Source organism: Dunckerocampus dactyliophorus, chromosome 11 (genome assembly GCF_027744805.1).
Source record: "Dunckerocampus dactyliophorus isolate RoL2022-P2 chromosome 11, RoL_Ddac_1.1, whole genome shotgun sequence".
NCBI classification, from domain to species: Eukaryota; Metazoa; Chordata; class Actinopteri; order Syngnathiformes; family Syngnathidae; genus Dunckerocampus; species Dunckerocampus dactyliophorus.
The window spans coordinates 3,002,458-3,026,737 of NC_072829.1; the positions used below are offsets into that span (position 1 = coordinate 3,002,458).

At 43.4% G+C, this 24,280-nt stretch overlaps 3 protein-coding genes across 4 annotated transcripts in view; 1 reads left to right on the forward strand and 2 right to left on the reverse strand.

The window, feature by feature from the left end:
• spata5 (spermatogenesis associated 5) overlaps window positions 1–4,486 on the reverse strand; it is a 120,336-nt gene extending 115,850 nt beyond the window's left edge. Inside the window, exons 1-8 of the mRNA XM_054791891.1 lie at window positions 4,323–4,486; window positions 3,878–4,005; window positions 3,640–3,797; window positions 2,697–2,755; window positions 1,978–2,619; window positions 1,106–1,235; window positions 970–1,026; window positions 179–302 (exon numbers count right to left, since the gene is read on the reverse strand). Of these exons, the coding sequence (XP_054647866.1) occupies window positions 179–302; window positions 970–1,026; window positions 1,106–1,235; window positions 1,978–2,619; window positions 2,697–2,755; window positions 3,640–3,797; window positions 3,878–4,005; window positions 4,323–4,437 (1,413 nt within the window). The 5' untranslated portion in view covers window positions 4,438–4,486. The remainder of the gene's footprint in view (window positions 1–178; window positions 303–969; window positions 1,027–1,105; window positions 1,236–1,977; window positions 2,620–2,696; window positions 2,756–3,639; window positions 3,798–3,877; window positions 4,006–4,322) is intronic.
• Window positions 4,487–4,762: 276 nt separating this feature from the next.
• nudt6 (nudix (nucleoside diphosphate linked moiety X)-type motif 6) lies at window positions 4,763–22,758 on the forward strand. 2 transcript variants are annotated; one of them, XM_054791695.1, is made up of 5 exons: window positions 4,763–5,062; window positions 5,219–5,422; window positions 9,359–9,414; window positions 15,530–15,584; window positions 15,776–22,758. In XM_054791695.1, exons 1-5 carry the CDS (start codon window positions 4,822–4,824, stop codon window positions 16,147–16,149), a joined length of 930 nt encoding a protein of 309 aa, XP_054647670.1. In that variant the 5' UTR covers window positions 4,763–4,821; the 3' UTR covers window positions 16,150–22,758. The 2 variants fall into 2 exon arrangements, with proteins under 2 accessions (XP_054647670.1, XP_054647671.1); XM_054791696.1 differs by having other exon boundaries at window positions 9,365–9,414.
• Window positions 13,130–23,633, reverse strand: fgf2 (fibroblast growth factor 2). Its single transcript, XM_054791698.1, has 3 exons — window positions 23,111–23,633; window positions 21,272–21,375; window positions 13,130–18,247 (listed from the first exon to the last, which is right to left on the reverse strand). Exons 1-3 carry the CDS (start codon window positions 23,286–23,288, stop codon window positions 18,062–18,064), a joined length of 468 nt encoding a protein of 155 aa, XP_054647673.1. The 5' UTR covers window positions 23,289–23,633; the 3' UTR covers window positions 13,130–18,061.
• Between the last annotated feature and the right edge of the window lie 647 nt (window positions 23,634–24,280).

Consider the following 24,280-nt stretch of genomic DNA (forward strand, 5'->3'; position numbering starts at 1 on the left):
AGGTGATTTGTTTGCCAGGCTTGGAGGGGGGGGGATAAATGATGCTCCACATTCCCAGTTCCACTTGCTGCCAAATGGCCTGAAAGCATCACGTGGGCGGACGGACGGGAGGACAACCTGACAGCGTTACACTCCGGGCCTGCTTTCAGGAGGACGGAATGCTGAAAAGGATACTCACGGAACCGATGCCATCCATGAGAGTCAGGAGGGACGCCACGACTCGTTTCTCCACTTCGTTCTGGGCCCCCTCTCGCTTGGGACACAAAGCGTCCAACTCGTCAATAAAGATGATTGAAGGTGTCCTGTCAAAAAAAAACTCAATAATTATAATTATAAATGTGCATGTCTGATGGTTTGTTTTAGTTCCACTCCAGTCCTGTAGGTGGCGGTAGTTCACATCACAAAGCAGGTGCCTTTTTATTATCCGCAGCAGCGCCATCTGCTGGATGCAGTGGGTCATTGCCCCAAAGTGGCCGCAATGAGTCAAAAGTTTAGAGACACTTTCTCATACATTGACATGAGAAAGCGTCTCCAAACTTTTGACTGGGAGTGCATACAGTATATAAGTCCTTGATCTGCAAGATTTTATGCATTTCACATTTGGAGCGAAACCGTGTAGGTGCACACGTGTGCACGCGCATTCAAATTTCCCTGCAATACCTAACCTTCTGCACGCTGACCTCCGCCACACCCTCTCACTTCCTCCTTGCTGTGGAGTGTGTTTTTACTGTGCATGCGAAAGACCCATGTCGAGCTCTTTTCAAATGCACTTCTGCCACCTTGTGGACGTTTTTTATGGATTAAAACTGCTCTAACACTGACGTCTTTTAGTGTGCATTTGCGTCATCGCCTCTTTTTGCCTCTCGTGTATAAACAAGTCTTTGGGCTCGGGCGTTGAGCTTTATAAAAACGTATAAATACGTCTGTGGTATTGAATGAGTTAATCGGTGCGATAAGTTGAAAGTTTACCTCTGAGATGCCTCAGTGAATATTCGCCTGAGTGTTTCTTCGGTTTCCCCGTAGAACCTGCACACACGCAAGATGTGATGTAACGTTTAGATGCTACCGTGGCGGCTGACGTTCAGCACGGACGAGAGGATCTCACTTGCTCATGATTTCTGGCCCGTTGATCACCGTCATGTGAGCGCCCACCTCGTTGGCGATGGCTCGCCCGATCATCGTCTTTCCCGTGCCAGGGGGGCCGTACAGGAGGACTCCCCTGGGTGGGGGGATGCCTGGTTAGAGAGTGTTACATTTAAAATAGGAAGGCAAAATGTAAAACGGAGTTTTCGACATTTATGCTGTTTTACAGAGAGTATTACGGTCCCACTTAATTAAGCCTTATTATTTATTTTTCTTGATTTTTTTTCCTCCTCCAGTTGGTATTTTGAAAGATGCCATCAATAAAACCTTATTTTTATCCTCATAGTAAAACACTATTTATTTTGATACATTTATTGCTTTACTCATTGACTCTTTCTTCATTTTAGTATAACATTTTTCTCTTAATAATAAACTTTGTATTATTGAGATTATAGCATTTTTTTCTTGTAATGTTATACTGTAATATTAAAAAAGTATTTTATAAATTGATAGACATTTTTTGTTATCATTATATTATGGTTTAACATTATTATGATTTGACTTTTTTTATTGACTCTATGGGTGCTAATAAGCATACCGTTTTGTTTTCTTTTCCTTTTTCGTCCACAATTTATTTTAATATGATTTTTTTTATTTTACTCTTTTTTTTTTCCAAGTGTGAAAAATTATTGGTTATTCTCATAACAGAAACATTTCATTATTTTGTATTATTTTAGAATTTGTATTATTTAATTTTACTTTTTTATCTTTTCCACCCCTGATAACATGATCTTTTTTTTATAAAGTATTAAGTATTATAGTATAAAGTATTTTTAGAAACAAAATGCATTCATATTATTATTTGCCAACAGCTTTTAATGGCCATCAACCTACCATAGTTGGAGAAGAGTTGAGGGTGTTTGAGAGGAAGTTCTATCGTTTCTCTGATGACATCCAGCTGGCTGCTAAGGCCGCCAATCATGCTGTACGTAACTTTTGGCCTTTTAGCTTCTTTAGTGTGTGCATCCTGCTTCTGAGTCGTCCCTCTCAAGGTGACTTTGGTGGCGCTGCACAGGCGGTAGAAGGTGTCGGTGCTTGACCAGCCAGCAGAGGGAGTTGCGGCGGTTTTCTCAGCCTGCTCAGCGCTGAAGAAACCCTCCAGACTGGTGGTAGTCTCCTCAGAGTCTGCAGGGGCATGACGTGCATTACAAACGGGAGACGTGGGCGACGTGGGCGAGGACAAGGAAGGCGGGCAGGTGGGTTTGAGCGGGGTGCTGGCCGTGGGGGTGGTGCCTGACCCCCTGCTGTCATCTACAGTGAGCAGGCTGAGGTGCAAGGAGAGGTCTGCAGGGGTGGAGTCCAGCACGGAGTTCATGGTGGACGCCGACTCTGTGTCTGGGACCGAGCCAGACAGAGGATGAGGCGGCCTCTGGAGGGCGCTGCCATCCTCGCCTCTTACAGTTTCAACAAAAAGGTTGCAGGGGCGTCCAAAGTAGGTTAGAGATAGGACGTTTCCTGGAAGAATGATGTTGCCAACTGGAAAAAATATATACGCAAGATTCATTATCAAAGAGACACAAACGTCATTACAACACCTTTCCTCACAAAATTACCTAAGGAATTGAGCAGGAAGCTCCTGAATTGGCCCGTGTCCAGTTTTTCATCTTTGGACCTGGAAGAAACAAAACACGCGCTATGTAAGTTGGCGCTGCAGTTGCAACAAAACGCCAGCAGATGGCAGTGTTTCACTAAGAATCACAGGAACGTAAAGCGCAAGGAAATGTTTTGGAAGTTCCATTGTGGTATTAAAACGACAAGAAAAACAATACAAATCAATCACAGTTTTCCAGAATAAAATATGCCTTTAAATCACAAAATATAAATAAATGTTCAAAAAAAATAAATGTAATATCAATTGGTAGAAAAAGTAGCAATAATAATAATACTAGTGATATTATTTTGTTATTATTAATAGTTATTCTTAGTAGTAGTATTAGTAGTCGTATTAAAAGCAAATTATTATTATTTTTATTATTATTATTACTAAGTAACATTTAAATATATATTTAAAATTATTTTTATTATGTAATTAGTACATAAAATTATATTAGTTATGATTTAATCTAGCATTGCATTAAAAAGACATTTAAAGGCATAATTTATCCTGGAAAACTGAGGTCAAATTACCGACATTATTATTTATGTCTTTAAGTGTAAGAGTTTAAGGCCAATTTAATTTCATAGTTTAATAATTAGATGAAATCATGAAATATATGCCAATAAAAAATAAAATGATATAGGAGCATAATAATTATCATGAGCTATCATTATCATTATTATGTAATAATAATAATAATTATTATGATTGTACTATTAAATTAAAAAATTTAACATTCATTATACTATTAAATGAAATATGAAAAGCCATATTTTATCCTGGAAAATTGAAGTCAAAATCCAACTTTCTTGGTTTAGCTCAGACGATAAGCCACGTTTATTTGGCTAAACATGTTCCCAGGTGTGATGCATAATGAAAAGGATGACATTTGAGATTACCTGGGAGAGAGAATGACTTCCTCAGCTGGAAGCACAGGACCTGTCAGAGGATGAAGCATCACTTCATCCCCGCATTTCACTTTCAGGTTGTTCTGGACACACGTGTGAAGGCCCACTTTCCCGGCGGGGAAGGTGGCAGCAGGCCAGCCCAGACACACCTGTAGCACGGATTAAATAGGTACAGCCACTAAATGAACGGTAAACACAAGTGAGAAAGATGAGTAGAGGATGAAGATACCTCCTGTCGTCCGCTTGCTGGACTCGTCAGGAGGACGGGCCTGCCGATGCTGACTCCTGCTGACTTTAAGGAGTTGAGGCTCAGTTGGGCTAACGATGACCTGCAGCTTTTGGGTGTTTTGTCGTCAGCTGCGAAGGACAACAACGAATCACACGTTTTCTGGACATGGAAATATGTTTTTCTTCATTTTTCTCAAGCTGCTGTATCATAACGCTCATGAATGCGGCTGTGGTCTGTTGCATTACTTTTACAAGAGTAACCCTGTGCAATTAATAAGAACTGTGTTAATATGAGACATGTGACGAGCTGGATATAATTCCACCTGTAGGGGAATAATTCTGTACTAGAAACGTCTTCAATGAAACGCTTGTTAGTGCTATTAAATGTCAAGGTGTGTCTAAACGTTTGACTAGCTAGCGACCCAAACAAGTGACAATATTCGTACCGTTCTCAATGAAATCGATGACGTTGAAGGAGTTTCTGCTCCTCGTCTCTGAATTGGTCGAGTCTTCTCCTTCATTTAAGCGCTTTGATTTGTTTTTGCTTTTCTTACTAGACATGTTGGCAAGTTTGAAAAATGTGCCGCATGTGGAAGCACAAACATGTGTAAACACCGGCGGCAGCGTCACGTCACGAACGCTTCCGGGTCAAAGCTGAGGCTTCGCCCCTTTTTACCGTAATGCAGCAAAGGTAAGGGCTCGTAGTTTTTCAGTGCTTTCTTATGTTCATATTTGAGGAAGTAATTGTATTTTAATAATTTAAAATGTAAATTCGACTAAGCTTTGAGTTATTAACGTTGATAAAGTACGTCGTATTTTTTGATAGGGTTCCGCTCCTGTTCCTCCTATGAAGTTTTACGGTATTTACGCAACGTCAAAGGCGGAAGTGGACATAACATTCATGGTGATACCCACCGGGTGGCATTTAAACATAACGTAACAAACATGGCAGCTTCCTTGCTTCTTTACAAACTTCTACCTCGGTTTCGCGCTGAGCTTCGCCGGAAGTGCCCTTGCCGCGCGTTCTCGTCCACGACAGCTGTCAGTCAGTTGCACCGAGAGGAGGGCACCGCCCCCGTGGCTCTGACCGGGAGAGTGGATCGATTCGGCGGAGTGACAGTGGACCTGGCATGCGTCGGTCTGCCGGAGGACATCAGTGAAAGTTGTTTTAGTGCGGTCCTGAAAGGTTCGTTGCGTTGTACATACATTATACAATAGTGCCACAAAATCCACTGACCCACTTTATTATCTTTGCAAACACTTTACTGTAATCCTGCACGAGAGATGCAAGATCACGATCAAGGTCATGATTCATCTTGGACCTGTGCCATGTGTGCTGTAGAGTCTCTGGCCCGGTGGAAGGAGGAGGGCAAGGTGGCCGTGTGGCTCCGAGTCCCCATCGCACTGAGCCGCTGTGCCGCCTCCGCCGCCGCCCACGGCTTCATCTTCCATCACGCCCAAGATCACTACTCCGTCCTGGCCCTCTGGCTGGGGGCGGGTCAGAGCAGGCTACCTCGCTTTGCTACGCACCAAGTCGGTGTTGCAGGTAAGACTCGAGAGACCTTTGACCTTTCGGTCCAGCGTTGTGCAGAATATACCAGCATAGTCCCTTGGCAAGGATTAGGGTACATTCTGGATTAGTCAAAGGTACCATAGAGTTGTGGTGTATTCTTCACTTGTTCAGTTCGTATCTAGAAGTTAGGTTATATTCTGAGCTAGCTCTGCCCCAAGCTTGGGTATATTCTTGACTCGTCCAGTTGATGCCGTGGAGTTGGGGTATACAAGTATACCTGGTTAGTCCAGTTTTTAAACGTGATTGGGATCAGGGTATATTCTAGGCTAGTCCCATTCCTCCACAACTTTGGCTAGTTCAGTTTCCTCCATGGTTTGTGTAGAGCAGGGGTGTCAAACTCCCTTTGGTCTGCGGGCCGAATACAGCTTAATTTGAGATCAAGCGGGCCGGACCAGTAAACTCATTGCAAAATTACATAGAACTAACAATAAGCCCACTTTTTTCCTTTGTATTAGTCACTAATACTAATAATTAGTGCAAAGAATGAGTAAATTATCAAAATGTTTATTAACAGAATTTTCCTTTTACATTATGAACAATATATTATGAACAAGAGAATAACATAAGAACATAAATAAAGTATGTGCAATTTTAACAACACTTTTACACAGTTAAACATATATTTAAGTGTGTTGTACATAAAACTGATCACAGAAATAGTAACAATGTTCCAAAAACATTTAGTACCAGCCTTGTGGAACTTAAAAACACTGTTTTTCAACATCTGGAAAGCAATTTGAACAAATGAATAACTTTCACAACAATTATTCGTCTTGCTTGGAATTTGCCCCTGAAACTTGACATGGTTTATCCTGCACAAGTGCATCAATATGAGGCATCATGTCCTGAGAAGCAGCCAATTTCAGAATCTCCTTCAAATGCTTATGTGTGAGCTTTGAGCGCAGCTTTGTTTTATTAATGTTCATTAGTGAGAAAACTTGCTCACAAAGGTAGGTTGTCCCAAACATGGACAATGTTTTAGCAGCTAGTGCTGTCAATGTGGGATAGCCTGGTAGGAGGTACTTGTAAAATGTGTCCAAGCTTACAGAGGCAAATCTGTCCTTCAGTTCTACATCACACTGCAAATCAATGATTTCAAGTTGCATGGCAACGGGCAAATCAGAAGCTTTGACTGTGAATGGTGAGCGAAAAACTGCAAAATCTGTTTCGAGTTCGCTAAAAACCTGAAATCTTTTCTCAAACTCCATCAACAGCCCTGAAATCTTCTCTTTGTACCGTTTCACGTCAGAATTAACGCTTGCTGCGCACATACTTTTAAACAGGGAAAATGAGCAGGGTCACCGCTTGCCACCTGCGTCTCCCATAACCCGAGCTTTAACTTGAATGCACGTATGCTGTCATAATACTGTGTTACGATTTTTTTGCGTCCCTGCAACATTTTGTTAAGAATATTCAAGTGCTCAGTGATGTCAACCATAAACGCAAGGTCCTGCAGCCACAGATGGCACTGTAATTCCTTAACAGGTTTACCTTTTTTCTCCATGAATTGTCCGATTTCATCACGTAAATCAAAGAAGCGCTTTAGCACAGCACCTCTGCTTAACCATCGTACGTTCGTGTGATAAGGCACACCATGGATAATGTTACAGTCACTGAGAAAGCTGTCAAATTGACGATGATTGAGACCTCTGGCTCGGATGAAATTAACAGTTCGGACAACCACCTCCATGACGTGATCCATTCTTAGCGATTTGCTGCATAATGCCTCCTGATGCAAAATGCAATGAAATGTCCAAAAATTACCTCCCCCATTTGCGGCTTGTACTTTATCTCTGAACTTTGTCACAACACCTGCCTTTTTACCGATCATTGACGGCGCACCATCAGTAGCCAGGCTTACGGCGCGTGACCAGTCCGCTCCGACTCTGTCCAGCGCTCCAACGACGGAGCTGAAAATGTCCTCAGCTGTTGTGGTGTCGATCATCGGCACCAGCTCGAGAAACTCCTCTGTGACATTCAAAGTCTTGTCAACTCCACGAATGAATATGGCCAGTTGAGCGACGTCCGTGATATCAGTACTCTCATCAATCGCAACAGAAAATGCCACAAATGACCCCACTTTGCGTTTTAGTTGGTGGTCCAAATCTGCAGAGAGTTCCGAAATCCTGTCTGCCACGGTATTTCTTGTCAAGCTTATATTGGCGAAAGCATGTCGCTTCTCAGGACACACAATTTCAGCAGCCGTCAGCAAGCAGTTTTTGATGAACTCTCCATCACTGTACGGCTTTGATGCCATTGCTATTTGGCTCGCAATTAGGTAGCTGGCTTTCACCGCAGCATCACTGGCTTCTCGGCTCCGGGTGAAAACAGATTGCTGTTTCTTCAGACGCGCCATCATTTCATTTACCTTCTGTTTTCTCAATTCTCCATGCAAACTGTTGTATTTTTCACCATGCTGAGTTTCGTAATGGCGCCGAATATTGTATTCTTTAAGCACCGAAACTTGCTGCTGGCACACCAGGCACACGGGTTTCCCATTCACCTCCGTGAACATATAAGAACATGTCCATTTTTCTTGAAAAGTCCGACACTCTGTGTCTACTTTTCTCCTTTTTGACAAAGACATTTTGCTGATGAGGGTGCGAGGCAAACGGAAAAGTAGATAATGCAATTGTCGCCAATAGACGCTGTACAGACGTTCAATTTTACCAGGTCAAGGTGGTCCTAGTTCCACCGCAGTGTTGCTTTCATGTTGTCTGCACGTACTAAAACACTGCGCCCCCTAGCGGATAATACAAGAACTACAAATTTTAAAGAAAATTCATATTTTTTTATACAATGCAGCTTTCTTCCCCGGGCCGTACCAAACCACCAGACGGGCCGGATCCGGCCCGCGGGCCGTATGTTTGACACCCCTGGTGTAGAGTATATATATTATTGGCTACCCTAGGAGCTAGGGTATATTCTGGGTAAATCCAGGTAAGGGTATATCTTGGGTACTTCAGTTTTTACCTGAGAGTTATGATATATTCTTAACATGTCCAGTGTGTATCTAGAAGGTAGGGTATATTCTGGGCTAGCATAACATCTATTCTTGGCTAGTTAGTTTATACTCTTAGATCGTTTCCAGGGTTAGGGTATATGCTGGGCTTCTTGATCAATAAAAATGTCCTAAAGATTTTAATGGTCACAGAGCATTGGCTTGGACCTTGCAGCCGCCGTCAAACGTGTCATTACGTCGGTTGTCCAGCAGAGGGCAGAAAAGTATGACGTGAAGCTGGGATGCGGTGGAAGCATGTCACGGCATGTCTGCAGCTTCTGTTAAAAGTCCCCCAAATGTGGTGTTTCCTGTCAAGAGAAATACTTTGCATGCTTACCTACCAACTATTTGGAAGTATTGCTCTTTGTTTTGTTTTTTTCATTTTTACCATAATAAACCGAAACTATTCACAACTGTTGCTTTAAAGTGAAAAGAGTTTTAAAGTAGTGTTCCCCCACTTGAGTTTGGTGCAGTATGTACTGTCCTGAAAGCGACACCACGACGGCGTTGCGTAGCAGCAGAGCACCTTGTATTTTGGCTCTGCCGGGACGGCAAATGACATCAATTTCCACAGAGGGAGTCCAAGTCGGGCCTTAAACACACCGCTCTTTCACGCTTGTGTGAAGTGCATTTAAGGAGGAAGCTGCGGCAGGAGGAAAAGTTGCCCGTTCCTACTCACCACGTTGTAAAACAAACAATAAAAGTGAAAAAAATAAAATGTCCAGTTCATTCACAAAATCCAGTTGAGTCACACTTACTCTGTTTACACTCTTGTCTAAATACACTGTAAAGACATAAATAAATATAATAATATATATTCACGGTGACTGTGTGAGTTCAATGTGTGGTTTTGGGGGTAAAAAAAAGTTCAACCCACGTAATATGCATTTTTATTCTCTTTTGTCAAGGCGCAGTTGTGGACGAGTCCAATGGGAAGGTGCTTGTGGTGCAAGACAGAAACAAGGTATTTGCTGCACTATGAATGAGCAAAACAGTAAACCAGGGGTGTTGTAGGGGAAAAAACTACTTACTGAGTGGGTAAATCATTATTACACGTGAAATAACTGTTTGCATTGATGTCTATTGATTGTCGAGTGCCTTCAAATAAGTGTAGCATAGAGACAAGTGTTTAATCATTGAATCTAATAACTTAGTGAATGATTACAATTAGTTTGCAGAAATAATGCTTTATGAAATAATTAGGAGGCGGCTCTCATCTGCTGGCGTCACAAGCTTCGTCGAGGAACCCATGAGAAGGTTATCTTTGGAGAGACTGACGCAAATGGTCTGAGCAAAACAAGTATAAAACAGATTCTGACGATCGATCGGGACTCTTTCATTCGGCCGGAAGATGGGAACAGGGGAATGAGATGGGGTCCAGGGCTCTGTAAGACTGCGGAAAGATATCCTGTTTGACCTATTTTTCGATTATTACGTCAGACTTATTCTTCAGTACATTTTGTAACTCTAATTTGATGCGAGAGTCTTTTTTTCCTTCTCATGACTGGAGATGAACCCATTGTCTGCCACCCATGTTCACAGCAGAGAGCTCCGAGTTTTTGGGCAGTTTTGCTGAATTTTCAAGACCCACAGAATATTGAGTTTTAGGACTACATAAACATTGAAACTATCTAAAGAAACTTTAGACTCTCTTCTTTCATCAGGAAAAAAAGGTTTGTTTCTAGCCTTTTGGGGTTTTTAGATATTGGCGGTAGAGCATGGGGTAGTTTCAGCAAAAACACCTCAAAAAACAGAGAAAAGGAGCGTTTCCTGCAGAGAAGAAAATTCAAGCAGAGTGACGGTGGGGTCTGCTGGACGTGGGGATGCATTCCTGCCGCTGACCGATCCAGCCGGCAGCCACTTGTCAGAAGAATCAGGGTGGGGTTGTGAGTCACCCGACTCTGAACTGCTTCCGGTGTCTCGCCACATGGCTCAGCAACGCTAACCACTAGCTTGTTGATGCGGCCGCCATTGTCAACTGCATTTGTGTCTACGTCACCTCCATCACCCACGTCACCCACGTCACCTTTATCTTTCGCGATGGCGTCACCGCCAGACAAGCTCTGTGACAGCGTTAGCCGCCTGCATTTTTTGTCTCCGCTCCATTTCTGCTTGTGTTTCGCCATTTTCCTCTCCCGTCATCTTCATAGACAATCTGTCACTGCCGGGCGGAGGAAAAGAGAACTGTTGCCCCCTACTGGGACTGAAATACATTGCCTACAAGTCAGAGATTGACACACAAGATGAATAAGACTTTGATCTGCAGCTCCCGCGAAAAAAAAGCAAAAGACGTCAATAGACATCCATCTAGTAAAAGATCAAATTTGAAAAAATTGGCGTTAAATAGTTTTAGGGTAGGACTAATCATTTCACATGGTTATAGATCAATTTGTAGTGTGATTTACAATATGATTTTTTTTAACAAACTCTTCAACGCAGTAGTAATTTATTGACGGCCCCTTAGTATAAAGAACCAGCGGTTACAGCAGCACTTCCCGTGTGAGCTCCCCGCACTGTGACACAGCAGTCTGGGCACAGTGAGGGGAACTACCTCTGTACCTACGGAGCCCAATACCCAATACCCAACGTCCAACGTGAAAGCAAGTTCACCACAGTACACCGCGGACATGTCTGCATGGCGGTGTTGCCTTTTCTTCTTCTTGTGGTTGGCGGGAGTCCAGTGGCAGCCAGCTTAGAGGCGTGTTACCGCAACTCCGGTGTTGGGAGTGTGGCCTGGAGTTACGGACGTCATACGACAACCGGATCGGCAAGATCTCTGGCGGAAGCTGATATTATCGGCAGCCGATCCCAATCCTGAAGATAGGATCGGGACATCCCTACTAAGAAGTAAATATATTTCAAGAAAAAAACTGCATCTCAACTTTGTCATATAGGTGGAAAAAAAGCCCATTATTAATATATACTTCACTCTAATATTACGATTTCATCACCATGATACCAACCTAATACCAACCTAATTTTCCAAAACTGACTTTATTTTGTTAATAGTTTATATATGACATATAAAACATTACAACTTGAAAAAAAATTAAAACATTTCTTTAATACTTCAACTACACTACTAGGATGACATTATTTTTCTTCATAATATGACAAATTTACTGTCCTATTTTTTTTTTTTTCTGTTACAATAAAAGTTTTTGCTCTTACTATTTTGGCTTTATTCTTGTAAAATTGTGTTTTCCCTCCCCCCCAACTATTTCAACTATTTCTATCAACTGTTGTTTCTTGTAAAATTTCTTCTTGGAATTCTGATTTTATTCCCCTCATATTCTGACTTTATTCTAGTAACATTGTCATTTTTTCCACAACCTAATTTTCAAAAAATGACAACTTTTTTTCATTACTTTGCTTCGTATAATATATCCTGGGGAAAACAGTCTCTTTTAATATTTAATTTTGTTGTTAAAAAGATTTTTTTCTTGTTAGAAAAAGACTTTTTTCTCGTAATATTTTGACTGTATTCTTTTAAAATGACAGCTGTTTTTGTTCCATTCCTTTTATTCATTTTTCAACTTTTTAAACTTCTTGTAAATTTTTTTCTAGAAATTATGATTTTATTCTCAGAGTATTTTGTCGCAGAACCTCATTTTCCAAAAATGACAACTTTTTTGTTGTTGTTTTGTTTGTGTCTTATGTTACTGTAACAAAAAATAATGTCTTTAATATTTAAATGTTATGCTACTAAGATGAATAAAATATTTTTTCTCATATTACATTTTATTAATTAATATTAAGATTTTTTTTCACATTAGATTGCAACTTTTTTCTCTTCATATTTTGACTATTTTGACTAGTAAGTTTTTGTTTCCTCTTTCCTCAAAGTTTTGTGCCTCTTCAAGGCGTATTTCCCCTCCCAGGTGTGAACAAGAGCGTAGAATCCTTAGCACATCGGTCCCTAATGAAGCGTCTGTCGCCGTAAGCCAAACTAAGAGCGAAGCCGCAAGTTAGTTGACCCCCAAGCAAACATGTTGTTTACCCAAAGCATGAATGCACTGCAGATTGCACCAGCAGCACCACACAGCTCCACTGTAGCAAATGTTCTAATGAGAACACTCTTTTGCTTTCCCACAGGGACAAAATAACAACTCAGCCCGTTTAAAAAGGAAGTAACGACCCCACTTGGTATCAGTGACTCTGCTCAGACATTTGCACGTGATTTTAAACGAGAACGGAACTCACGCTTCACCGACCAGACTACATACTCCACCTTCACAGGGCCTCACTTCTTGAAGAAGCCTCCATTTTCTCCTCAGTCTTGATGCCTTATTCACTGAGAAATGAAGGGAAATTATTGAAAATATGTGAAAATCTAATTATACAAAGTAGTTTTCATGAATACAATGACTTATTGTCACTAATATTCATGCAAATAAATAAAAAGGACAAAAAAATACAATTCTACATAACTTTAAACAAAATGTTAGCTAATACATGAAATGAGGTGTGTTATGTTAAAATTCAATCGAAACAAAAAAACCTCCAGGATTCATACCTTTTTGATCGGGGTGTAGGTCCGTCCATCGTTCCTTTTCACTTCATCAGCTGAGCCACAAAAACATCTTGGATGGATTGGATTTGTCAATATTCATGCAAAATTAATCATTAATAACAAATACATTTTAACTTAATAAATCTAATACAAATATATATATATATTGTATACATAGTATATGTAGTCTTGGATAAGCTACCATTTTGTACTTAATGTCCGTGCATTATTGGCTGCAAAATGAAGGAAAATATTAGTACATGAATAAAGAACAAAAATACATGAAGCAACTCACGCCATGCTAAAAAGTGAAAGTAAAAAGTAAAGTAAAAAGACAAAACAGTAAAAAGTAAAGTAAAAAGACAAAACTGCAACACTCATCCATCCTTTCATCCAAATCCCCAAGAAGAACAAAAACGCTGTGCTTTCAGTGTCACAAAGTATGTTTTTTATTGTTCTTCCTTTCTGGCACACGTGGAACATCTCCAGCAGTAACAAAGCCTTTTCAGTTGAAGACACATCAAAAATAAAAATGGTGCATTTGTGTTCCTTGTACAAATCTACCATGTCGTTTACATTTCTGCGCTGTATACAAAAATAATATCTATACTCTCACGCACACACCGACAGTATCATTGAACCAGCAGCATTTTGTGGTATTAAATATCGGGGGTAAGTGGTGAAACGTGTTTTCGGAGGGAAGAGACACTCCTCACATCTTCCCACATACGTCCATCTCCAGCCACCCACTGAACACGTGCATTCAAGCCACTAAATATCTAGAAGCTGCAACAGGAGACTTTGATATTCACTTTCTATGAACTCTTCATTCATTTTAAGAAGGACGCTACTAAATAGCAAATGGTGGAAAATTCTGCCTGACCGCTTGACCGTCTTCTGTTGGATAGCTTTCAAAACGAGAAGGCTTCTTGCTTTGATGCGGAACAATAGTGAAGCTAAAACAATGGTCTTAAAGCGGGAGTGTCCAAACTTCTTCCAGTGAGGGCCACATAGTGAAAAATCAAAGGATGCAACTTTGCCGCTTTGATATTTAGTAAAGCAACACATGTAGACATGCTAACAAGCTGTACCTACAATGGTGTGAAAAAGTGTGAAAACAAGCTTAAATATGAGTCAATGACAACACAGCTGAACACAAAATGCAGTTTTTAAATGAAACTTATTATTAAGGGAGAAAATGTTAAAACATAACTGAGATGAATTGAGATGTATGGAAAGTGTGGAAAAGGTTAAAGCTATTTTTAAAGCTTTGGGACTCCAGCGAATCACAGTGGAAGGTGTGTCCCATCTGGCGTAAAAGTAACGCCACATTTCAGAAAAAGAACATCATACCAAAAGTAAAATATGGTGGTGGTAGTGTGATGGTCTGGGGCTGTTTTGCTGCTTCAGGACCTGGAAGACTTGCTGTGATAAATTGAACCATGAATTCTGCTGAAGGAGAATGTCCGGCCATCTGTTGGTGACCTCAAGCTGAAAGCAACTTGGGTTGTGCAGCAGGACAATGATCCAAAACACACCAGCAAGTCCACCTCTGATTGGCTGAAGACTTTGGAGTGGCCTATTGAGATGCTGTGGCATGACCTTAAAAAGGCGCTTCATGCTGGAAAAGCCTCCAATGTGGCTGAATGACAACAATTCTACAAAGTTCCTCCCCAGCGCTGTAAGAGACTCATTGCAAGTTATCACAAACGCTTGATTGCAGTTGTTGCTGCTAAGGGGGGGCCCAACCACTTATTAGCTTTAGGGGGCAATCGCTTTTTCACACAGGGCCATGTAGCTTTGGATTTTTTTTCTCCCTTAATAATAAAAAGTTTCATTTAAAAACTGCATTTTGTGTCCAGTTGCGTTGTCATTAAATAATACTTACATTTCTTTGATGATCTGAAACGTTTAAGTTGCAAAACATGCAAAAAAAAAAAAGAAGTCAAGGGAGGGTGCAAACACTTTTTTGCAAGACTGTAATTGGCAGAACAGCGGCACAGGTTGTGTTGATTTAACCCTTGACCTTGTTGAATGCCTTGCGAAAAACCAATACGGCCCCTTCATCCCTGAAAGTCTGATCAAAATTGAGGCCAAAACTGCATGCATGCATCATGTGACCTCACAGATAACAGCTTGAGAATCCGTAACAATAAATAGAATTCTTGATTGGTCATAGAGCAGTAGTCCCTGAAAGGTTTGACACTTGACTCAATCGGGTCTTAATAGGATTCAAAATCCATAGTGCTCTTGTTTTGACACGTCCCATGTAGCGTGAAGGCTTCACGATGCTATTGCGTCGACCTTCAAACCCTCTGGCGGGCGGAGCTTGACGCTCACCTCCAAAAAAACTCAATGGCGATTCAACAGTTTTCCCACCATAAAACTGCCACTGCTCACGATGACTATTACACAGGAAACTAAACAGCTAGTCAGCTAGAAAAACTCTGCCCCCTAGCGTTTTGGCAGAGAATTTTAAGCCAAAGAGCTCTAACAGGGTAGCGCAACGAAGCCTTTAGCCACTACAAATTTATCAATAATTATCTCCAACTTTGTTTTTTGTCAGAGTCTGAATGCTTGGAAGTTTCCCGGCGGTTTGTCAGATCCAGGAGAGAATATCGGTGAGTCTCTTAGCAAGCAGCTAATACAGTACCGGCTAACCCAGCTTGCTGGATTATGGAGTACATTCATTGGAAGTGCATACGATGCATGCAAAGAAAGAGTTACCGTCCATTCATACACGTTTAAAGCAGCTTTAGTATCGTAGTTGTTAGAAAAATAGACATGAACGCCACTCTTTTTCACCATACAGGAGTGACGGCGGTGCGGGAAGTCTTTGAGGAAACGGGCGTTCGCTCCGAGTTCCGATCCCTGCTGAGCATCCGGCAGCAGCACCGGCACCCGGGCGCTTTCGGCGTGTCCGACATGTACATCATCTGCCGCCTCAGCCCGCTCAGCTACCGCATCAACTTCTGCACCCACGAGTGTCTGCGCTGCGAGTGGCTCGGCCTGGCCGAGCTGGCCCGGACCGCCGAGACCACGCCCATCACGTCGCGCGTGGCCAAGCTGCTGCTCCACGGCCTGGAGCGCGGCTTCCAGCACATCGACCTCACCATGGAGGAGCTGCCGGCGGTCTATTCTGGGATGTTCTACCAGCTGTACCACCGACAGATTCCTCCATCTTAGTCGCGGGGTCAGGACCGGACCTGGTTTTCTTTGGACTTGCGTGCTGTGCGTTCACACAAATCAACACTACTGCCTACTGACGGACTTCAACGCCGTTGAGCCCACTCAGGCCATGTGGGGAAAGCTGGTTATGTTTTAAGATCCGCATTTCAGACAGCAACAGTGCATTTGACAAAAAGATGTCCTGTCATCCCAACTCAGCAAACACCAACAAACCACTGGGGGCAGTGCCCCTACACTTTGAAGACCTGAACCCAGTATAAAAAGTATGCGATTTTAAGTCCCAGTTGGAGTTGGGTGTGTCATTTCGCTGCCGGACCGTGGCGGGTTAGGGGTTGGCCTTTGTTCGCCTTCACTTTTTAACACTTAAAAGCTAAAAAAAAAGTGTTTCAAATGAATCAAGCATGTTCCAAATGAAATGTCTTTTCAATGACATTAGGTTAATGCATGTTTCTGTGAAAATTGGAGGAGGAGATACCGTTACTGGCTCATTGGCAGACCTCAAGTCCAGTTGCAGATGCACAAAACTTGAAAAATCATCTGAACACTACGAAATACGCAGTGCACTTGAACGGCTCATACAGTGATCCCCCGCTTACCGTGATTCATTGGTTCCAGACCGAACCGTAACAAGTGAATTTCCACAAAGTAGGATTCCTTCTTTACAAATGGAATCTTTTCATTGTTAGATCACAACTTTCTAAATACATTTTTTACCATTAGAGCCCTCTCGACTTGACATAACACATATATACATAACACCCCTATAGTCACTTTTACACTCCTATTACCCAATATAGTAGACATAATAAGACATAAATAAGACATAATAAAAACTCACGCGCATTAGCATTGGGAGAGTTCCTTGTTCTTTTTGTACTTCCTGCTAACATTACTGACACCTAGGGACCAGTGTAGAATACTATATATTACAACATGTCTGTTTTATTTCATTGACCCATTTTGATGCTTAAATGCTTTTTTTGTACTACTAATAGGTCGTATTCAACCACAAAACAGGGATGATTTATGAATTAAAATATTTTTCAACAACCATGATAGATTGGAGCCGTAAAATTTGAAGCACAAAGTGGTGAGGGATTACTGTACAGAGTTGTCAATTGGTCTGCGTGCAAATTATGAACAAATAAAATTATGAGCAAACAAAAAAAAAAAAACACCCGCACACGCAGAATAATGATGAATGCGTCCCAACTCTAAAAAAAAAACAAAAAACACTTCCATTCTTCACAGAACCCGAGACACCAATGCCGAGATGCTTCGTTTGGGCACTCGATTCCGCAGAACGATAGGCAGCAAATTGACTTGTTAAAGTAAGTCTCGGTTTGGCAATAATTTGTCAAAAAACGTATCCTTCGAAAGCGCAGACATACAAAAACCAAGGTAGCAGTCGATTTGATTTTATCAGTTGGTGACTTCCCTCCCAAGACTGAAACCTGCTTTAGGGGCATGGTCGTGTTTGATGAGTTGGGAAGCAGAAACCATCTAAGCTAATGTCTAAGCTAGCTTCGTCATCTTCTTTCATTGCAGGAAGCTGCCAGTCACTGGACTGAACTTCACTTGCCTTGGATTTGGTGTTTGTGTTCTGCTCCAGTGCGGTGCAAAGACTGCAAGACACCTCGGGAAGATGCAAGTCCTCTTAAGTGTTTTAAGTTCAAAAGGTGTGTCAATGCCCTTCTTTAAAAGGTCAGAAGCTGAAGTTGTCTGCAGCATTCTTTTCACTCTGCAGTAAAAAGCCAAGTCGCGATTGTTTAAAAAAAACGCGAGCAGGTGTGTGGGGAATAAATGAGTCGTAAAAGATCACAGCTATGCCAGGCAGTGGCGGCATACAGTACCTTCCTTCACTGCCATCACACCTAAGACGTTTACGTTTAGCCAACCTCATCCCTGGTTAGCATTTGCTGGACATCGGGAGAAAGAGTATCGCCTTCTGACCCGGTCCGGTTTTGCTTCCCGACTTGTACTGGCCTGTCCGCTTCAGCGCCACGTACATGGTGGGGTATTTCCTGGAGCGGTAAGTGTTGTAGTTGTTGCTCTCCAGACGCTCCAAGAAGTAGCATTCCTCCGTTGCGCGTCTCTGAGGGCGAAGACCAGATGGAATTAGACAAGGTGTCAAAAAGTATCGGGAAATCTGCCTCGTTTCCACCAAGCAGTGCAGTTTTTTTTGGTATTGGCTTTTTTGCCGATATCCGATATGCCGATATTGTCCAACTCTCAATTTCCGATTCCGATATCAACCGATATAGATACCGATATGTGTAACTTCACAAACTGTATCTCCTGTCATGGAATTAACACGTCTGTTGTGAAGCAAATGGATAAAGCATCAGCAATTAGCTTCTCAACATGGCTGTAAATAACACTGTACAACTCGTGTAAGCAAGCAAGCATCTGAGAAATACTTGTGATTGGGCACGGCAGAGCGTGGCTCGAGGAACTCCACAAGTTAGTACCGCATCTGCCTGCCGCTATTCCCGTGTTTTTTTACATTCCCGCTACTCCCCTCACCATTAGCGGTGTTTTAACAACCCATCACGTCCTGCCACCTGCATCGGCGTGTGGACTGTTATGGCGAGCGGACTCTCTGCCGCACGCACACGGACTACTTTAGCAACTCCTAAACTTTGTGTAGAAACACGCCCACAAATGTTGCTCAAATTGATGTTACAGATGTCCACCATATCCTGTGTAAAGTATTAACTACATATTAGCAGCAAATTCAGCAATGTTCCATCCATCCATCCATCCATTTTCTTCGGCTTATCCGGGCCTGGATCGCAGGGGCAGCAGTCTCAGTAGGGAAGTTCAGATTTCCCGGGCCCCGGCCACCTCCTCCAGCTCCACCGGGTCGACACCTAGGCGTTCCCATGTCAGCTGTGAGACATAATCCCGCCAGTATGTCTGAGGTCTGCCCCGGGGCCTCCTCCCGGCTGGGCATGCCCGGAACAGCTCACCAGGAAAGCGTCCGGGAGGCATCTGAACTACATGCCCGAGCCACCTCAACTGGCTCCTCTCGATGTGAATGAGCAGCGGCTCTACTCTGAGCTCCTCCTGGATGACCGAGCTCCTCACCCCATCTCTTGGTGAGTCCAGCCAACCTACGAAGGAAACTAATTTCGTCTGCTTGTATCCGCGATCTCATTCTTTTGGCCATGACCCAAAGTTCATGACCATAGGTGAGGGTGGGAACGCAGATCAACCGGTAAATTGAGAGCTTTGCCTTCCGGCTCAGCTCTCTCTTCACCACAGTGGTCCGGTACAGCGACCGCATTACTGCAGACGCTGCGCCAATCCGCCTGTCGACCTCACGCTCCAACCTTCCCTCACTCATTAACAAGACCCTGAGATACTTGAACTCCTCCAGCTGGGGCAGGACCTCATTCCCAACACGGAGGGTGCAATCCTCCTTATTCCGACTGAGAACCATGGCCTCAGATTTGGAGGTGCCAAGTCTAAGGTGCTGAAGTTTCACACTCAGCTGCAAACCGCCCCAGTAAAGGTTGAAGGTCACAGCCCAATTAAGCCAGGCGAGATCCTTAGGCCCCCGAACTGGACTGCCTTGACGCTTTGGCTGCCCCGAGAAATTCTGTCCATAAAACAGAATCGGTGACAAAGGGCAGCCTTGGCGGAGGCCAACGTTCACCTGAAACAGGCTTGACTTTCTGCTGGCAATGCGAACCAGGCTCCTGTTCCGATTGTGCAAGGACCGAATGGCACGTAGTAGCGAGCCACCAATTCCGTACTCCTGGAGCACCCCCCACAGGACACCATGAGGGACACGGTCAAATGCCTTTTCCAAGTCCACAAAGCACACGAAGACCGGTTGGGCAAACCCCCATGTACCCTCCAGTACCCTTGCGAGAGTGTAGAGCTGATCCAGTGTTCCACGACCGGGACGAAAACCACATTGCACTTCCTGTAGCCGAGGTTCAACTAACAGTCCGCAATGTTACTTATTGCAATTTTTGCGACGGCCCACTAGGTCCCCAACTTACGAACACAATTGGTTCCAGATGACCGTTCTTATGTCGAATTGTTCTTAAGTAGGGGAAAAGGTAATATTACCAATGATATAGGTACTACATGTACGTGTATACATATACAGTATATGTGTATGTATGTAAATATGAGTTTGGATGCAGTAGTAATATTAAACCAGGATAATTAATGAAAAAAACAATAATAAAAGTGATATAATAATACATAATGATAAATGTTATTTACCTTTGAAGAGGAGTGGTCGAGCATACGTCGTCGTGGTGGAGGAGGAGGGGGAGTTATTGAAAAAAAGGACAAATGGTCGTCGTGGTTAGACTCTTCTAAAAGAGGAAGTGTTCTGTGGGTGGTGTAGAATTAAGCAGGCCTATTAACTCTTCATAAACTTTAATCACACGCTCTGTCCGGGTTGCATCATACAACTACAATTTAGCTTTCCATTTAGCTTTCTCTCTGCAGCGTCTGTTGGTCCCATTTGCAGAGTCACAGTGCCCTCTACTGGTCAAGCATGTAGCAGTATAAATACTGATAGAGCGACTACAAGGCAAATTAAAATAAAATATAGACCAGTAGGCTTGTGTTCGTAATGTTCGCAAGTCGGATGTTCGTAAGTTGGGGATCTAGTGTATCGGTTTTTGTTATAGCGAACAAACCTGATACCGATATTACATCCTTATGCCAATATGGGGACGATATTATCGGACATTCCTAGCATTGAGTTATCCCAGTGATGATGTCAAGCTATGACTTGACGCTATCACTATCCCAACGATGCACCCAGTGGTGAAAACGCAAACCTACTTGTGGCGTCAAAGCAGCGTCAGAATTCGCACACGTAAAATCCACAGCACTCTCTACGCACATGGTCCCTCTCTGTGCCTTTAACACACTCGGCACACTCGGAGTTTTGGCACTCTTGGTTATTAAAAACCGTGGTCTTTAAGCGCCCCAATCATGGTTTTTATGTGTGAAATTTGGCACTGTATTGACGCCACACCTACTCAGTCAGCACTTAATGATCCGAACCATACTGCCACAAACCGAACAGCACCGGGCCACTTGGTGGAAAAGATGGCTCCTGTGTTAACGATGTGTGGTCGCTCACCGCTCCAAACAGTCGTCCGTCTCTGTTCATGGCCAGGTAGCGGTTGGCACAAACCCCTTTGATGACCACCTCCCCCACTGAGGTCGCCTGCAGCTGGAGTGTTACTGGGAGGGGACAAAGTAGTAGAAGAGTTGGTGGAATAGATATCACACCGATACATAGTAGATGCCGCTTTTCGTAGGGGTTCTGTTCTGCTCCTCCAGTGGTACCCGCGCATGCTGTACATTTGACCTGTATTGTCACATATTTTTAAATGATTACCAAATGATAGCGAATGAGATGACTGTACTCTTACAGTTTACTTTTATGTGGTTATTTGGTTACTATGGTGCTCCCGGAACCATGGGAACCACTAGAAAGTTTCTCCGATCAGCCCTGAACACCTGAAGTAATTAATGGATGCCAGCGTACGTACATTGCTAAACCTCACTGCCTGACAGCTTGCGAGCTGGACATCGAGTTGAGAGCCCCGCCTTTTAGCTCGATGGGCAGCGCTCTCAACTCTCACGCCGCACACTTCAGTGCGTGGGGCTGGCCGTACGAGACGGGTTACAAATGGGTGGATCGACTACACATTGATTCACACCAGTCTTTTTATAGCTGTGGTGCCTTTGAACCCACTTAGTGCGTTTTCCGGGGTTGTTGTCAAGTCTAACCACGGCTTAGCGGTCTAAATCACTGGAGCAGTTCGGTTTCGAGGTGAAAAGCATTCAACCAATCCCATGCCGCCAAAGCACAGCGCCCCCGTGATCAAAAGGTCCATTTGGGGAACAATCCCTCAAAAAACTTTGGTACAACTTTAATCTGGAACGAAGTCGAAGAGAAGAAAGTAGTACTTATACTAATAAATGAAATGTGATGTAATCCCAACATTTTGGCAACTACACTTGCCTTTTCAACAAAAGTAGCATTGACGGAGCTCTGCTGAGATGCCGCTACCAGAATAAAACCATCATGTGAAAAAGTTCATTGAATAAACAACACATGCACTTCCCAAGCGAAGTGTGCCTTTCGTCCAAACGACTGCACACTCTGGTTTGTATCACTGATAGCTCTGACTCATTGTTATTGAAGCTTAACTCAATTACCTTAAAATACTGTAGCTCCTTGAATTCAAATCAGGTATTTGTTTAGGTGCAGCTCTTTCCAAATGTCACACTGGCTCCCCGAACAAAACATTTCCCAAACATTCGTTTTCCTCAGGAATGTTCATGGCCGCCTCCCTCCATCCCTCCCCTGCTGCGACCTATGATGCTCCTTAAAAGAATTCACTGTTTGTCATACACACCAAACAATGCTGGATGCACCTGTGACTAACGGAGAATGAAGTTTGGCTTTGGTAAAAACCTTCATGATGAACATATGATTCTCAGTCATGCTGTCTAAATGTATGTTTCGGCAATTTGACACACTTTGATTGATCTGTATTTTGTATTTGGGACAACTAAAAGTAGGACACGTGAGGTTCCTGTGGGTTTGTGTACCTGTTGGGATATTATGTAAGGTCCCGTCATTCTTGTGCGTCATTGCACCTTTAAGTCGACGCGCATGAAAGATCGTGACAGAACGTTCTCGTAATCAGGAAGTCGCGTCTACGGACTGTTGTTGCGCTGTGTTGCGTTGTCTTGTGTGACGTAAAGCAAGAGTGTGACTCAGCACGCTGAGCCCTATTTACTTAAAAAAAAAAACAACAGTTCCATTGATGACGAAAACTCGACATTCCCAAAACACTTTCCAAAACCCACAATGCCCCTCTGTAATTTCCATCATTTTCTCATCATAACAAGTTTGCATGAGCTAAGCCATTAAGGACGAGAAATCCGGAGTGGAGGGACTTACTGTGGGGATCGCTCTTCTCCCGGATTCCGTCCACGCCTCCGTCTGCCTTTATCCTCAAGAAGAAGCCCCCGTTTTTGCAGTACAACCTCTTGGGCTCCTTGAAGGTTCCGGGGGGGAAGCCGCCACTGCCGCCGTCTTCAGGCGTGGTGGGAAGCGTTGTGATCTCTCCTGTGGCCATCTTCTCCTCGCTTCCTGGCGACTTCTTCGTCTGTCTCCTTTCTGGAAGCAGCCCCACCGTAGGCCTCCCACCTCCCACTAACGTCCCTCCTCCCCTCCTCCGCAGAGCTTCACACTCACTCGGGGGTCGCAGGGCCTCTAGTGCCCTTTATGGAGGGAGAATTGCAAACAGAAGGTCTCCTTGGTGAGCTCCCGGCAGATTAAAAAAAATGTCCACAAAGCTAAAGTTTGCATGTGCTCGCCTGCTGTTTGCAGAGCTGCTCTAATGGTTGGGGGATGGATGGTCTTGCAGTCTTGCTGCGTAGTGGTTTAATCAAAGCAGCTGGCTTAGATCTGTGCGCAAGGCTTTCCCCATTTGGGCCTCAGTTCGCATGCGCCCTGGGAGCACCAACGCGCTCTCATAGTAAGCTCACGCCCACCAGTGCTCTCCGATTCGACCAACCGGCCCAGAAGACGTCAGGAAAGCGGGGCGGGGTGCAGCTTATGCTGTGACCCTTCAGCACGCCAAGAGCAGTGGCAAGCATGCAAACAGAACCAGTGTGTTCATTCATACGGGCTGCTCAAGAGGCAATTCACAGCACAGCTTTCCCAACTTAATGTGGAGTTATTTCAGGAGGAAATGTCCTTATGCATCGACCGTCCTCCAGTCTAGATGGAAACGCTTCAGTGTCCACAGTTACTGTAACATAATCAACTCTAGAGCACTAGGTCACGGTTCCTTTAGGTTTGAGTCAATACACAGTGCCAACGCAGACTCAGGAAGCTGAACTTCACTTTCCTGGCCGACAACTTTGGCTATTTGACTATTAGAGCAAGTCGTCTCCCCCTTAATAGGAAAACTGCCTGTCATCCACAATCCTTATGTGAGACATGAACACATGTCTCTCTTTTCACCATGGGACACACCTATTCCGCCTACAAAGCCTTCTGAAAAAAACGAACGTGCATATTAACCAAGCTACAGCGACATTGTTATTATTGTTATTAACACAG